General features: G+C 42.2%; 1 protein-coding gene across 1 annotated transcript in view; it reads left to right on the top strand.

Moving 5' to 3' along the window:
- Nucleotides 1–13,898, top strand: part of nyap2a (neuronal tyrosine-phosphorylated phosphoinositide-3-kinase adaptor 2a) — a 145,051-nt gene extending 131,153 nt beyond the window's left edge. The window contains exon 7 of the mRNA XM_045724307.1: nucleotides 11,458–13,898. Within this exon, the coding sequence (XP_045580263.1) occupies nucleotides 11,458–11,697 (240 nt within the window). The 3' untranslated portion in view covers nucleotides 11,698–13,898. The remainder of the gene's footprint in view (nucleotides 1–11,457) is intronic.
- The last annotated feature ends 2,577 nt before the right edge of the window (nucleotides 13,899–16,475 follow it).

Genomic DNA, 16,475 nt, shown 5'->3' with positions numbered 1-16,475 from the left:
AAATTACTCACGATAAACGTTCACAAAAAGCATAACAATTATTTTAAGAATTATAGATACAGACCTCCTCTATGCACTCGATATGTCCGATTTTAAAATAGCTTTTTGGTGAAAGCACATTTTGCAATATTCTCAGTACATAGCCCAGGCATCACGGGCTCGCTATTTAGACACCCGGCAAGTTTAGCACTCACCATAATCATATTTACTATTATAAAAGTTTGATTACCTTTTGTTGTCTTCGTCAGAATGCACACCCAGGACTGCTACTTCAATAACAAATGTTGGATTGGTCCAAAATAATCCATCGTTATATCCGAATAGCGGCGTTTTGTTCGTGCGTTCCAGACACTATCCGAAATAGTAAAGAAGTGTCGCGCGCATGGCGCAATTCGTGACAATAAAATTCTAAATATTCCATTACCGTACTTCGAAGCATGTCAACCGCTGTTTAAAATCAATTTTTACGCCATTTTTCTCGTAGAAAAGCGATAATATTCCGACAGGGAATCTCCTTTTCGGCAAACAGAGGAAAAAAATCCCAAAGGCGGGGGCGGTCGGGTCACGCGCATAAGCCCAGTGTCCCTTGATCGGCCACTTGAGAAAGGCGATAATGTGTTTCAGCCTGGGGCTGGAATGACGACATTCTGTTTTTTCCCGGGCTCTGAGCGCCTATGGACGACGTGGGAAGTGTCACGTTAGAGCAGAGATCCTTAGTAAATGATAGAGATGGAAAAGAAGTTCAAGAAATGGTCAGACAGGCCACTTCCTGTAAAGGAATCTCTCAGGTTTTGATCTGCCATTTGAGTTCTGTTATACTCACAGACACCATTCAAACAGTTTTAGAAAATTTAGGGTGTTTTCTATCCATTTGTAATAAGTATATGCATATTCTAGTTACTGGGTAGGAGTGGTAACCAGATTAAATCGGGTATGTTTTTTATCCAGCCGTGTCAATACTGCCCCCTAGCCCTAACAGGTTAACACAGTGTCCAAAGAAGGGTCAGATGTACACAGAATGGTGTCATCTGCATAGAGGTGGATCAGAGAATCAACCGCAGCAAGAGCGACATTGTTGATATATACAGAGAAAAGAGTTGGCCCGAGAATTAACCCCTGTGGTACCCCCATAGAGACTGCCAGAGGTCCGGACAACAGGCCCTCTGATTTGACACACTGAACTCTGTCTGCAAAGTAGTTGGTGAACCAGGCGAGGCAGTCATTTGAGAAACCAAGGCTATTAAGTCTGCCGATAAGAAAACGGTGATTGACAGAGTCGAAAGCCTTGGCCAGGTCGATGAAGATGGCTGCACAGTACTGTCTTTTATCGATGGCGGTTATGATATCGTTTAGTACCTTGAGCGTGGCTGAGGTGCACCCATGACCAGCTCGGAAACCGGATTGCACAGCAGAGAAGTACGGTGGGATTCGAAATGGTCAGTGGTCTGTTTATTAACTTGGCTTTCGAAGACTTTAGGAAGGCAGGGCAGGATGGATTTAGGTCTATAACAGTTTGGGTCTAGAGTGTCAAACCCTTTGAAGAGGGGGATGACCGTGGCAACTTTCCAATCTTTAGGGATCTCAGACGATACGAAAGAGATCTTGAACAGACTGGTAATAGGGGTTGCAACAATGGCGGCGGATAATTTTAGAAAGAGAGGGTCCAGATTGTCTAGCCCAGCTGATTTGTACGGGTCAAGGTTTTGCAGCTCTTTCAGAACATCTGTGATCTGGATTTGGGTGAAGGAGAAGCTGTGGAGGCTCGGGCAAGTAGCTGCGGGGGGTGCGTAGCTGTTGGCCGGGGTTGGGGTAGCCAGGAGGAAAGCATGGCCAGCCGTAGAGTAATGCTTATAGAATTTTTCAATTATCATGGATTTATCGGTGGTGACCGTGTTGCCTAGCCTCAGTGCAGTGGGCAGCTGGGAGGAGGTGCTTTTGTTCTCCATGGACTTTACAGTGTCCCAAAACGTTTTGGAGTTAGAGCTACAGGATGCACATTTCTGCTTGAAAAAGCTAGCCTTTCCTTTCCTGACTGACTTTGTGTATTGATTCCTGACTTCCCTGAACAGTTGCATATCGTGGGGACTATTCGATGCTATTGCAGTCCGCCACAGGATGTTTTTGTGCTGGTCAAGGGCAGTCAGGTCTGGAGTGAACCAAGGGCTATATCTGTTCTTAGTTCTACATTTTTTTGAAAGGGGCATGCTTATTTAAGATGGTGAGGAAATTACTTTTAAAGAACGACCAGGCATCCTCGACTGACGGGATAAGGTCAATATCCTTCCAGGATACCCGGGCCAGGTTGATTAGAAAGGCCTGCTTGCTGAAGTGTTTTAGGGAGCGTTTGATAGTGATGATGGGTGGTCGTTTGACCGCGGACCCATAGCGGATGCAGGCAATGAGGCAGTGATCGCTGAGATCCTGATTGAAAACAGCAGAGGAGTATTTGGAGGGCAAGTTGGTCAGGATAATATCTATGAGGGTGCCCATGTTTACAGATTTAGGGTTGTACCTGGTGGTTTCCTTGATCATTTTTGTGAGATTGAAGGCATCTAGCTTAGATTGTAGGACTGCTGGGGTGTTAAGCATATCCAAGTTTAGGTCACCTAACAGAACAAACTCTGAAGATAGATGGGGGGCAATCAATTCACATATGGTGTCCAGGGCACAGCTGGGAGCTGAGGGGGTCTATAACAGGGGACAACAGTGAGAGACTTATTTCTGGAGAGATTCATTTTTAAAATTAGAAGTTCAAACTGTTTTGGCATAGACCTGGAAAGTATGACAGAACTTTGCAAGCTATCTCTGCAGTAGATTGCAACTCCTCCCCCTTTGGCAGTTCTATCTTGACGGAAAATGTTGTAGTTGGGTATGGAAATCTCAAAATTGTTGGTGGCCTTCCTAAGCCAGGATTCAGACACTGCAAGGACATCAGGGTTGGCGGACTGTGCTAAAGCAGTGAGTAAAACAAACTTAGGGAGGAGGCTTCTGATGTTAACATGCATGAAACCAAGGCTTTTTCGATTACAGAAGTCAACAAATGAGAGTGCCTGGGGACACGCAGGGCCTGGGTTAGCCTCCACATCACCCGAGGAACAGAGGAGGAGTAGGATGAGGGTACGGCTAAATGCTAGCAAAACTGGTTGTGTGGTGCATTGGGGTCAGAGAATAAAAGGAGCAGATTTCTGGGCGTGGTAGAATAGATTCAGGGCATAATGTGCAGACAGGAGTATGGTGGGGTGCGGGTACAATGGATGTAAGCCCAGGCACTGAGTGATGATAAGAGAGGTTGCATCTCTGGACACCCTGGTTATACTGGGGTCACCGCATGTGTGGGAGGTGGGACAAAAGATGTATCTGAGGCATGCTGAGATGGACTAGTGGCTCCGCAGTAAACTAGAACAATGATAATTATCCTAAACAACAGTATACAAGGCAAATTGACATTTGAGAGAGACATAAAGCGAGGCATAAAGCAATCACAGGTGTTGATTGGGAGAGCTAGCTAAGACAACAACGCGTAAGACAACAACAGCTAATCAGCTAAGACAACAACAACAGGTAAAATGGCGATGAATGGGCAGAGAGGGTCAGTTAACTACACACAGGGCCTGAGTTCGAGGCTAGGGCCGACAGATAAACAAAGGTAAACAAAGTGGAGCACCATGATAAATGAACAGTCCAGCAGGCATCAGCTATGTAGCCAAGTTATCATAGGGTCCAGTGTACAGCAATAGATGGAACAGGGAAGCCGCGGGGTAGTCGTTGCTACGCTAGCACGTGGGAGACACGGCGTTTAAAGTTAGCAGTCTGGGGTAAGTAGAAGCGTCTGCTCCGACGTCCGGCAAAAGCCGGTTGAAGGCACAGCTGATGGAATTACGTCTGCGGACCAGTACGGCGGGGCGCCGTGTTGACGAAGGGACCGAGCCAGATAGCGAAAGAGGTATTGTAGTTGTGGTAATTACGTTTGCTGGCCCGGAGATTCGCCTGGCTCAGGGCTAGCTTTGGGGCTGGGTCACTCAGTGGCAGCTAGCTAGCTGTGATGATCAATGGTCCAGGGTTTACGGCAGGAATCCGGCGTTGTAGTGGAGAAAAACGGTCCGAGGCTGGCAGGTATTATCCAGGCTAAAAAACGGCTGGTGTCTGAGCAGAGGGTAAAGGTTGCTAGCAGTGGCTAACAATGACTAAATAGCTAATAGCTAAGTAGCTGGCTAGCCTCTGATGCAAGTTTTGGCTATAAGGTCTAAAATAAATTGCGGATCCGTGTCACACTGAGTGAGGCGGGTTACCGGAAGGTATATTTAATTAAAAAATGGTAAAAGAGATATAAAATAAATTGGAATATATACAAAAAAAATGAAAAAGTCAAAAAGTCAACGAAAGGACGACAAACCACGTCTGCACTGCTACGCCATCTTGGTTCACAGTTGTGTTGTGACAAGGTGGGGTTGGTATACAGAAGATAGTCCTATTTGGTAAAATACCAATTCCTTTTTAAAGCAAGAACAGCGCAAATAAGCAAAGAGAAATGACAGTCTATCAATACTTTAAGACATGATTGTCAGTCAATCCGGAACATTTCGAGAACTTTAAAAGTTTCTTCAAGTGTAGTTTCAAAAACTATCAATGCTATGATATACAGTTGAAGTTGGAAGTTTACATACACTTAAGTTGGAGTCATTACAAGTTTTTCAACCACTCCACAAATGTCTTGTTAACAAACTATAGTTTTGGCAAGTTGGTTAGGACATCTACTTTGTGCATGACACAAGTAATTTTTCCAATAATTGTTTACAGACAGATTATTTCACTTATAATTCACTGTATCACAATTCCAGTCAGAAGTTTACATACACTAAGTTGACTGTGCCTTTAAACAGCTTGGAAAATTCCAGAAAATGATGTCATACTTTAGAGGCTTCTGATAGGCTAATTGACATAATTTGAGTCTATTGGAGGTGTACCTGTGGATGTATTTCAAGGCAAACCTTCAAACTCAGTGCCTCTTTGCTTGACATAATGCGAAAATCAAAAGAAATCAGACAAGACCTCAGAAAGAAAATTGTAGACCTCCACAAGTCTGGTTCATCCTTGGGAGCAATTTCCAAACACCTGAAGGCACCACGTTCATCTGTACAAACAATAGTATGCAAGTATAAATACCATGGGACCACGCAGCCGCCATACCGCTCAGGAAGGAGACGCGTTCTGTCTCCTAGAGATGAATGTATTTGGTGCGAAAAGTGCAAATCAATCCCAGAACAACAGCAAAGGACCTTGTGAAGATGCTGGAGGAAACGGGTGAAAAAGTGTTTTTATCCACAGTAAAACGAGTCCTATATCGTCATAACCTGAAAGGCCGCTCAGCAAGGAAGAAGCCACTGCTAAAAAACCGGCAAAAAAAAACAGACTACGGTTTGCAACTGCACATGGGGACAAAGATCATACTTTTTGGAGAAATGTCCTCTGGTCTGATGAAACAAAAATAGAACTGTTTGGCCATAATGACCATCGTGCAAGCCGAAGAACACCATCCCAACCTTGAAGCACGGGAGTGGCATCATCATGTTGTGGGGGTGCTTTGCTGCAGCAGGGACTGGTGCACTTCACAAAATAGATGGCATCATGTGGAGGGAATATTATGTGAATATATTGAAGCAACATCTCAAGACATCAGTCAGGAAGTTAAAGCTTGGTCGCAAATGGGTCTTCCAAATGGGCAATGACCCCAAGCATACTTCCAAAGTTGTGGCAAAATGGCTTAAGGACAACAAAGTCAAGGTATTGGAGTGGCCATCACAAATCCCTGACCTCAATCTGATAGAAAATTTGTGGGCAGAACTGAAGAGTGTGCAAGCAAGGAGGCCTTCAAACCTGACTCAGTTACACCAGCTCTGTCAGGAGGAATTGGCCAGAATTCACCCAACTTATTGTGGGAATCTTGTGGAAGGCTACCCAAAACATTTGACCCAAGTTATACAATTTAAAGGCAATGCTACCAAATACCTATTGAGTGTATGTAAACGTCTGACCCACTGGGAATGTGATGAATTCTCTCTACTATTATTCTGACATTTCACATTCTTAATAAAATAACGAGGTGATCCTAACTGACCTTAACCCCTGGTCGGGGACGGACATCCAGCGAAAAATCCTATCTCCATTAGCATAACGAAATTTAATACATATTTTTTTCAAATATAGGACTATGTTATATCGTTTTATAGATACACCTCTCCTGAATCGAACCACGTTGTCCGATTTCAAAAAGGCTTTACAGCAAAAGCAAAACATTAGATTATGTTAGAGGAGTATATCGTAAAAGTAGCCACATAGCCATTTTCCGACCAACCACATGCATCACAAATAACCAAAAAACAGCTAAATGCAGCACTAACCTTTGACAATCTTCATCAGATGACACCCCTAGGACATCATGTTACACAGTACATGCATTCTTTTGTTCGATAAAGTTCATATTTATATATAAAAACAGCATTTTACATCGGAGCGTAACGTTGACTAACTATTTTCCCTCAAATGCATCCGGTGAAATAGCGCTACAATTTACTAAATTACTATTTGAAAACATTTTTAAAATGTAATATTGTCATTCTAAGATTTATAGATGAATATCTCTTGAAAGCACCTGTAATGCCAGATTTAAAAATAACTTTACTGGGTAATCACACTTTGCGATAAAAGGGGATGCGATACTCAGAAAATAGGCTACCGTTACAGGTCAGCGCCATCTTGGAACAATCGCATATCAAATCTAGTCTTGTATACTATTGTCAATAATCCCTTACCTTTGATTATCTTCATCAGAAAGCACTTCTAGGAAACCCAGGTCCACAACAAATGTATTTTCGTTCGAAAAAGTTAATCCTTTATGTTCCAATAGCTTGTTCTTGTTAGCGCGTTCTGAAGGCTGCACCAAAAGTTCCGTCGTGCGCGGGACTCAACTTTCGAAAAAATGCATTTTTTTTTATTTAGGTTCGTTCAAACATGTCAGGCGTTGTATAACATAAATCTTTAGGGCCTTTTTCAACCAGAGCTCCAATAAGATTCAAAGGGGACGATTGCATTGTGTTTCAAAACGTTTCGAAAGGGGAGGGTAGCCAGGGGCGCCGGCGTCATAATGGTGATGGCCCTCTCCGTGTGACCACGTTCCACTGCGTCTCATTCATTCAGTTTTCACAGTAGAAGGCTCAAATTACTTTGTAAAGACTGGGGATATCTAGTGGAAGCAATAGGAAGTGCTCAATGAACCATTGCTCACTGTGTGATTTACAGGCAAACTGATGAAGTTGAGTCCGCAATTCAGAATTACACTTCCTGTTACGATCGGTCTCGGGGTTTTGACTGCCATATGAGTTCTGTTATACTCATAGACACCATTCAAACAGTTTTAGAAACTTTAGGGTGTTTTCTATCCACAAGTATTAATTATATGCATATCCTAGCTTCTGAGTTTGAGTAGGAGGCCGTTTAAAATGGGCACACATTTTTTTCAAAAATCGCTGTAGCGCCCCCTATCCTAGGCGAACGACAAGAGGTTAAACAGACCATTTTTACTAGGATTAGATGTCAGGAATTGTGAAAAACTGAGTTTAAATGTATTTGGCTAATGTGTATGTTAACTTCCAACTTCAATTGTAAAAATTAAGACACTTTATTCAATAATATGTTGAAGAACCTTTTGCCAGTGATTACAGCACTGAGTCTTCTTGGGTAGGACGCTACAAGCTTAGTGCACCAGTATTTGGGAAGTTCTCCCATTCTTCTCTGCAGATCCTCGCAAGCTCTGTCAGGTTGGATGGGAAGCATTGCTGCACAGCTATTTTCAGGTCTCTCAAGAGATGTTTGATCAGGTTCATGTCTGGGCTCTGGCTGTGCCACTCAAGGACATTCAGAGACTTGTCCCAAAGCCACTCCTGTGTTGTCTTGTCTGTTTTCTTAGGATTGTTGTCCAGTTGGAAGGTGAACATTCGACCCCTTCTGAGGTCCTGAGCGCTCTTGAGCAGGTTTTCATCACGGATCTCTGTGTACTTTGCTCCGTTCATCTTTGCCTCGATCCTCCCAGTCCCTGCTGCTGAAAAACATCCCCACATTGTGATGCTACCACCACAATGCTTCACCGTATGGATGGTGCCAGGTTTCCTCCAGACGTGACCCTTGGCGTTCAGGCCAAATATACTGCTCCAAAAAATAAAAGGAACACTAAAATAACACATCCTAGATCTGAATGAATGAAATAATCTTATTAAATACTTTTTTCTTTACATAGTTGAATGTGCTGACAACAAAATCACACAAAAATAATCAATGGAAATCCAATTTATCAACCCATGGAGGTCTGGATTTGAAGTCACACTCAAAATTAAAGTGGAAAACCACACTACAGGCTGATCGAACTTTGATGTAATGTCCTTAAAACAAGACAAAATGAGGCTCAATAGTGTGTGTGGCCTCCACGTGCCTGTATGACCTCCCTACAACGCCTGGGCATGCTCCTGATGAAGTGGCGGATGGTCTCCTGAGGGATCTCCTCCCAGACCTGGACTAAAGCATCCGCCAACTCCTGGACAGTCTGTGGTGCAACGTGGCATTGGTGGATGGAGCGAGACGTGATGTCCCAGATGTGCTCAATTGGATTCACGTCTGGGGAACGGGCGGGCCAGTCCATAGCATCAATGCCTTCCTCTTGCAGGAACTGCTGACACACTCCAGCCACATGAGGTCTAGCATTGTCTTGCATTAGGAGGAACCCAGGGCCAACCGCACCAGCACATGGTCTCACAAGGGGTCTGAGGATCTCATCTCGGTACCTAATGGCAGTCAAGCTACCTCTGGCGAGCACATGGAGGGCTGTGCGGCCCCCCAAAGAAATGCCACCCCACACCATGACTGACCCACCGCCAAACCGGTCATGCTGGAGGATGTTGCAGGCAGCAGAACATTCTCCACAGCGTCTCCAGACTCTGTCACGTCTGTCACATGTGCTCAGTGTGAACCTGCTTTCATCTGTGAAGAGCACAGGGCGCCAGTGGCGAATTTGCCAATCTTGGTGTTCTCTGGTAAATGCCAAACGTCCTGCACGGTGTAGGGCTTTAAGCACAACTGGAGGTCATTTTGCAGGGCTCTGGCAGTGCTCCTCCTGCTCCTCCTTGCACAAAGGCGGAGGTAGCGGTCCTGCTGCTGGGTTGTTGCCCTCCTACGGCCTCCTCCACGTCTCCTGATGTACTGGCCTGTCTCCTGGTAGCGCCTCCATGCTCTGGACACTACGCTGACAGACACAGCAAACCTTCTTGCCACAGCTCGCATTGATGTGCCATCCTGGATGAGCTGCACTACCTGAGCCACTTGTGTGGGTTGTAGACTCCGTCTCACGCTACCACTAGAGTGAAAGCACCGCCAGCATTCAAAAGTGACCAAAACATCAGCCAGGAAGCATAGGAACTGAGAAGTGGTCTGTGGTCTTGCTAATTGCCTATAATTTCCACCTGTTGTCTATTCCATTTGCACAACATCATGTGAAATTTATTGTCAATCAGTGTTGCTTCCTAAGTGGACAGTTTGATTTCACAGAAGTGTGATTGACTTGGAGTTACATTGTGTTGTTTAAGTGTTCCCTTGCAATGTAGTTCAATCTTAGTTTCATCAGACCAGATAATCTTGTTTCTCATGGTCTGAGAGACATTAGGTACCTTTTGGCAAACTCCAAGCAGGCTGTCATGTGCCTTTTACTGAGGAGTGGCTTCCGTAGTAAAAGGCCATAAAGGCCTGGTTGGTGGAGTGCAAAGATGTTTGTCTTTCTGGAAGGTACTCCCATCTCCACAGAGGAACTCTAGAGCTCTGTCAGAGTGACCATCGGGTTCTTGGTCACCTCCCTGATCAAGGCCTGTCTCTCCCTATTGCTCAGTTGTTTTTAATCAATTTTAGAATAACGCTGGAACGTAACAAATGTGGAAAATGTCAAAGGGTCTGAATACTTTCTGAAGGCACTGGAAAAAAAGGTTAAATGCTTTGCCACATTTCTTGCAGTATTACTTTAGTGCCTTGTTGCAAAGACAATGCATGTTTTCGAATATTTTTATTCTTTACAGATTTCCTTCTTTTCACTCTATCGATTATGTTAGTGTTGCGGAGGAACTACAATGTTATTGATCCATCCTCAGTTTTCTCCTATCACAGCCATTAAACTATGAAACTGTTTTAGTCACCATTGGCCTCATGGTGAAATCCCTCAGTGGTTTCCTTACTCTCCAGCATCTTAGTTAGGAAGGACGTCTGTAACTTTGTAGTGACTGGATGTATTGATAACCATCCAAAGTGTAATTAATAACTTTCCCATGCTCAAAGGGATTTTCAATGTCAGTTTTTCCCCCTACCTACCAATAGCTGCCTTTCTTTGTGAGGCTTTGGAAAACCTCCCTGGTCTTTGTGGTTGAATCTGTGATTGAAATTCACTGCTCGACGGAGGGTCCTTACAGATAATTGTATGTGTGGGGTACAGAGATGAGATGGTCATTAAATAATTAAAGAATCATGTTAAACACTATTATTGCACACAGAGTGAGTTCAAATTTCTATTCCTGTGTGGCCCAGTTGGTAGAGCATGGAGCTTGGAATGCCAAGGTTGTGGGTTCCATTCCCATGGGGGACCAGTAAAAAAACATATGACTCAGTACTCAGTACTAAGACCATCTGCTAAATGATTAAAAATGAGCTTAATAACCTCTATGGGATTGGTTTCCTTCCACTGGGATGGTTGAGCTAATGTGATTAGCATGATGTTGTAAGTAACAAGAACATTTCCTGGGACATAGACATGTCTTTATATGGTCAGAAAGCTTAAATTCCTGTTCATCTAACTGAACTGTCCAATATACAGTAGCTATTACAGTGAACAAATACCATGCTGTTGTTTGAGGAGAGTGCACAAAATGTTTTATCACGGTAACTGGTTTGATACATTCACCTCTGAAGGTAAATAATGTACTTACAGTCAGTAATCTTGCTCTGATTAGTCATCCTGAGGGTCCCAGAGATAAAATGTAGCATTGTTTAGATTAATAAAATCAATTTTTATATTCAAATGTAGGAACTGGGTTAATTTTTTCTCTACTTTTTCTTTCACATTGAACATATGGATCAGGTTGTGTAGATATGTAGGAAAAACATCTAATGTAAATCCCTTTTAGATTACATTTTAAGGCAGCAAAAATGTGATAGCTGTGCAAGGGATGTGTAGACTTTCACTAGGCACTGCACATATTATTGACTGAGTTTATTACACTCAACTTACTTTGCCAGTAAGATTGCACATGTCTGTTGATCGAGACGAATTACACTCATAGTCTCTCTCTTCGAATACTACTGTCTGTCTATGGCAACACCAACATGCTGGGCAACCCCCTCATACCCTCTGTCCCCCACCCCTCCTCACCCCAGATGATCCCTCCCATGCTGTGGGCTTGCGGAGACAGCACCATGATGGAGATGATTGAGAAGAAGCGCAGCCTGTGTCGGGAGATCAAGGCCCGCCGGGGGCCAGCAGACAACAACCTGTGTAAGCAGGACAGCATGCCCATCTTGCACAGCTGGAGGAAGAGCAGCAATGGGACCAAGAAGTATGGCGGCCCTCCCCCTTACTCCACACAGACCACCGTCTTCTGGGACACAGCTATCTGACAGGAGTGATCCACCCTGTCCTGGGCCTTGTCACGGGCCTTGTTCAAATGGAAGAACCAGGACTTGACCAGTATGTCCAGGACTACTTGGACTTGACTAGTAAGAAACACACATTTTTGTTTTCCGTTGCAAAACATTTTAAAATAGTTTCTGTTGCGTGCCCTAATGAACACAACCCTGTCCTCAGACTCCTCCCCCTACCTCTCACTAGCCAGAGATGGGCATTGAGCTGATGACCAATCAGAGCACAGGGAGACAAGAGTTTCCCCCCACCTCTCTGTTGTAGCAATTCAAATATCTGGAATATCTCCCTGGTTTCGTATTGCTAAATTATATTTAAAAAATATTGTACCTCAGTAATTGTCTTAATATTGAATATGCTTAGTACAATTATATATTTTCTAAAGATTAAAAAATATAACATAATTAGGAAATTTTAGTCTACAGTTGTTAAATGGTTTTTCAAAACTTGTCTTGGATATTTATGTTGCATTGACACTTGTCTCTGCGTTGGAGATAATAATATGTCGCCAATATGTTGAGCCAATTCAGTAAGAACACCATGGTTTTTTATACAAAAAAATCTAAAGGATAAATGTTATTATTACGATGAAAAAAGCACTAATTTTAAATGGAATATATTTTGGCATCTTGAATTTAGATGTTGTTGTATTGGAATGCTATTGTGAACCATTTGAATGATCCACAATGTAGGTTTGGCTTGCTCCACTGCCCTAACAATCACTATGACCCTGTCCCAATACTTAGGGCAAATCTGCCATATCATATAGGGCCAGGACCTAAAGTAATATGATAGCACCTAGGGGCAAATCCTATCAAATCAGTGGTGGCACAAAGAGACAAGGATAACAATTTACTTGAGCCAGCGTCATAACACGTTATGACACGGTCTTAACATGTCATAACAACTGACGTAACCTGTCATAATATAGTCATAACACTGTCATGACACATTTTTTGTTCTGACATTTATTGCATTATTTTATGGCTGGTTATGACACCTACATAAGTGTCAAAACCCACAAAACCCACCACACAAGGCAAAACATTCCATTACACCATAGCCTACTTGTCAACAGTATATTTATGTTATATAACATTTTCTGAAATTGAACATATTCTTATTATTGTAATTGCGCACAAATTAATGTCAGACATGCACCTACCCCAATGCTCTGTTGCTGATGACTGGGATGAATGCAGGAGAAGATTTCAGGAGCAGGACAAGACATCTTCTTTATGACTGATTACTGACATAAGGGCATATATGGCTTATATGATTATGATGGTCATAATACTTCTTGACAGTGTCATAAAGTGTATTTTCTTAATCCAAGTAAAGTGACACAGGAAGGTCATAATGCTTCATGACAGTGTCATAAAGTGTATTTTCTGCAAGTGATTTAAAATATGATGAAAAACAACATGACTGTAAATAATGAATTATGACAACACCAAAGCACTTAAGAAACAATCTTTCAAATGAAAGGAAACTTCTTGGCAGGGATTCTTTTTTTTTTTTTTATAATTGTGGGCTTTGACAGTCTTATGTAGGTGTCATAACCAGTCATAAAATAATGCAATATATGTCACATTTGTAAATATATGGGTAATGACAGTGTTATGACCATATTATGACAGGTTATAACAAGTTATGTCAGCTATTATGGCATATTATGACATGGTCATGACTGTGTCATAAAGTGTTATGAAGCTGCGTGTCAAGAAAAGTGTTACCGAGACAAGAATATAGGAGACAAAGAGATAGGAGGGAAGGATGCCATTTATTAAGTGTGTTGGGACAAGATGGTTTGTACAGTACCCAACAAGTGCTTCATAATCTTTTCACACGACTGAGCCCAGCCAAACTTCACTGCCCTGGCCTGCCCTGGTTACACATCAACTATAGTTGCTGGAACCGAGATGGAAAGAACAATGTGAAAACAAAATGTTGACTCTAGCAACTACGGTTCGGGTCTACACAAAAGTGTTAAAAAAGTACAAAAGATTATAAGAGAGTCAGTGACCCACATCACCGTGCCAGAATAGTGACTGACCGGCAGTGGAAGACTCGGCCATAGGGATAGAGATACTGTCATGGTGTATTTAATAAAGGCAGTTAAGATTATCCACCTTTTCAGACAGGAACTAAGCTTGAATTAAAATTATGTCATGTCTTATCTGAGTCTGGGGGTATTTCTCTTGCCTCCAAATGAAAACAATTATAGTGAGTTTGAACTTTCCCACTGATTAACTGAAGTTCTACACATGTTATATATTTCCAAATCGAGTCGTATCAAAATAATGTGAGGAGACGTGATTATTGTTTATAAATGACCACACATCATACCATAACATATACACACACATCAGGAGCCTATTCAGGAGGATGTAGCCTCGGGAGCTAAGGCGTCTCACATTCTGTTTAAAAGCCTGGGGAAGTTCTCATCAGAAAAGATTATCAAAAGTGGTGGATCAAGGCAGAGTCTAGTGACACATTTCCACTTCTCAAACAAGTAAAGTATTTTACATTGTTGGAGCTCTAAAAGAGCTGGTGTTTCTGAAAAATGTTCTGACTTGCAAAAAGCAAGCTAACATAAAGACAACAAATAACCCCATCTAAGCTACTAAAGAGGCACAGACAAAAATAAAGAAATGCAAATAAAGAAAAGACTAAGGATGTTACAGTGCATTCAAATAGAAAACTATTGTGTAGAACAATCAGGATTGTCCATCAGATAAAATAGGGTTAGAGGATTGTGTCTGCTCTTTTCATTCTATTTCTATCTGCAACATTCAGTCGTTTCACTTCCCATTCAGTGTCAACAAAGTTTCTAACATGCAATAATTAGTGATTAGCTAGTTGTGTCATCTAATTATTTGTGATTGGCTGGCTGTGTTATACTGTCATCAGTGATTGGATGGCTGTGACATTTGATTAGTCATGTTTTGCCGGCTGCCTTGATGAGGTTTGTAACAGTAGTCTACAGAGAGACCATGTCAGTTGTAGATCATTCCGCTAATAAGGACAGGATCTGCAGTGCCCCAAAAACGTGTCATCACTGTCAATCAGTCTATCAGTGAGCTGTCTGACATCAGCCCCTGGTAGAAGTTGCCCTTGAACACAGATCTAACCATTTAAGGGGGAAAAGACACAACTGCCCTCAGGTCAGTGTCTAGTGACAACTTCATCCTTCTCCCTGACATCAGCCAAACTGGCCTGTGAAGTTCTAACACTACACATCTGCTCGGTAAGAAATGAACACTTGGAGCACACATGAGGAATTGCAGAATGCTCAGGGGAGCTATGGTAGTGGCCTATGGAGGGACCAGCACTCTTGCCATCTCCTTACTCCTCGTCACTATTTTCTTTAATCTTTCTTAACCTGGTATTTTCTCCATTGCATTTATCCTCAATTGCCCTTGTCGCCTCATTCTGCTTCTCTCTTCATCCTGTTTTGATCCTTTCCCCTTAGAATATTGTGTGAGGCACGCACAGACAGTATTGACAATGATGTACGCCAGTGTGGACATCCTTGCTATAAACATTGCTTTGGAGACCAGGGTTCACTGTGACTCAGAGAGATGGTCACTAAAGCTCACAGAAATAGATATATGACCTAAACATTTATGATTACAGACCAGTGACAAGGTTTTACTTCAGAGAACGGATCTATCTAACCACACAGTAGGCAGGTTTTTATTGACCCAGGTTTGTTTGACAAAAGCAATGTCGCGACATGTGTAATGGAAAAGGTAGATATATATAGGAGACCTTTTATAAAGATCAACAACATTTGTATCCGTTTGACAAGGGTGGATTCCTCTTTTGTCGAACATTATTGCGACAAATGTCAATGGAAACTGTTTCAAATAAATTATGATTGCCGAATATTTTTGAAGGCACGTGATGTCAACAAGTAACTATGAAGCTCCACACCACATTTAATTATAAATGCCTACTGCCTGTTAAATCTATTTATTCAACTATACAAATAATGTTTCTTTGCTGGATCCTTCCAAGACTGGCTGAATTGCTTTGCCTTGCTTTTCTGGTTAGCTGGATGCAAGTTTCACCATCCAATTGCTTCACCATGGCACAGACTGTGGCATTCTATCCATGCTGGCTTCTGCGGGTTACCTGAGACATGAAACAGATAGGTGGGAGGGCATACAGACTGTCGCCAATTTATGAATATCCAATTTGCCTAAATAGGTAAAGCAAACTTGATTTTTATTAGACTGTAAGTTTTTGCAAAAAATATATGTTTTTAATGGTGTGATGTCATTACATTCAGCTGTTCTTATTATCGACACAAGATGGTTACATTTTTAAGTGTAGGGGAGAGTGGCATAAGTTGAGCCAAAGGGTTAGTTAGCCACCTCTTGTTTTTACAGTAACATTTTTGTCATTTAGCAGATGCTCATATCCAGAGCAACTAAAAATTAGTGCATTCATCTTAAGATAGCTAGGTGGGACAACCACATATCTCAGTCACAGTAAGTACATTTGTACATTGTTTCTAGGAAACCATACACAAAATGAATAATGTCACCAAATATGTAGGAAGAGGTCATAATTACATGGAGTCTGTGAAGGAAGAGACCACATGGAAAAAGTAAAATTAAATCGAAACAAATTTTATTGATCACATAAACATGGTTAACAGACGTTAATGTGAGTGTAGTGAAATGCTTGTACTTCTAGTTCTGAGAGTGCAGTAATATCTAACAGGGGCGGCAGGGTAGCCTAGAGC

Source organism: Salmo salar, chromosome ssa09 (genome assembly GCF_905237065.1).
Source record: "Salmo salar chromosome ssa09, Ssal_v3.1, whole genome shotgun sequence".
NCBI classification, from domain to species: domain Eukaryota; kingdom Metazoa; phylum Chordata; class Actinopteri; order Salmoniformes; family Salmonidae; genus Salmo; species Salmo salar.
Note: the sequence above shows the minus strand (reverse complement) of the source record. Positions and strands in the feature narration are given on the sequence as shown.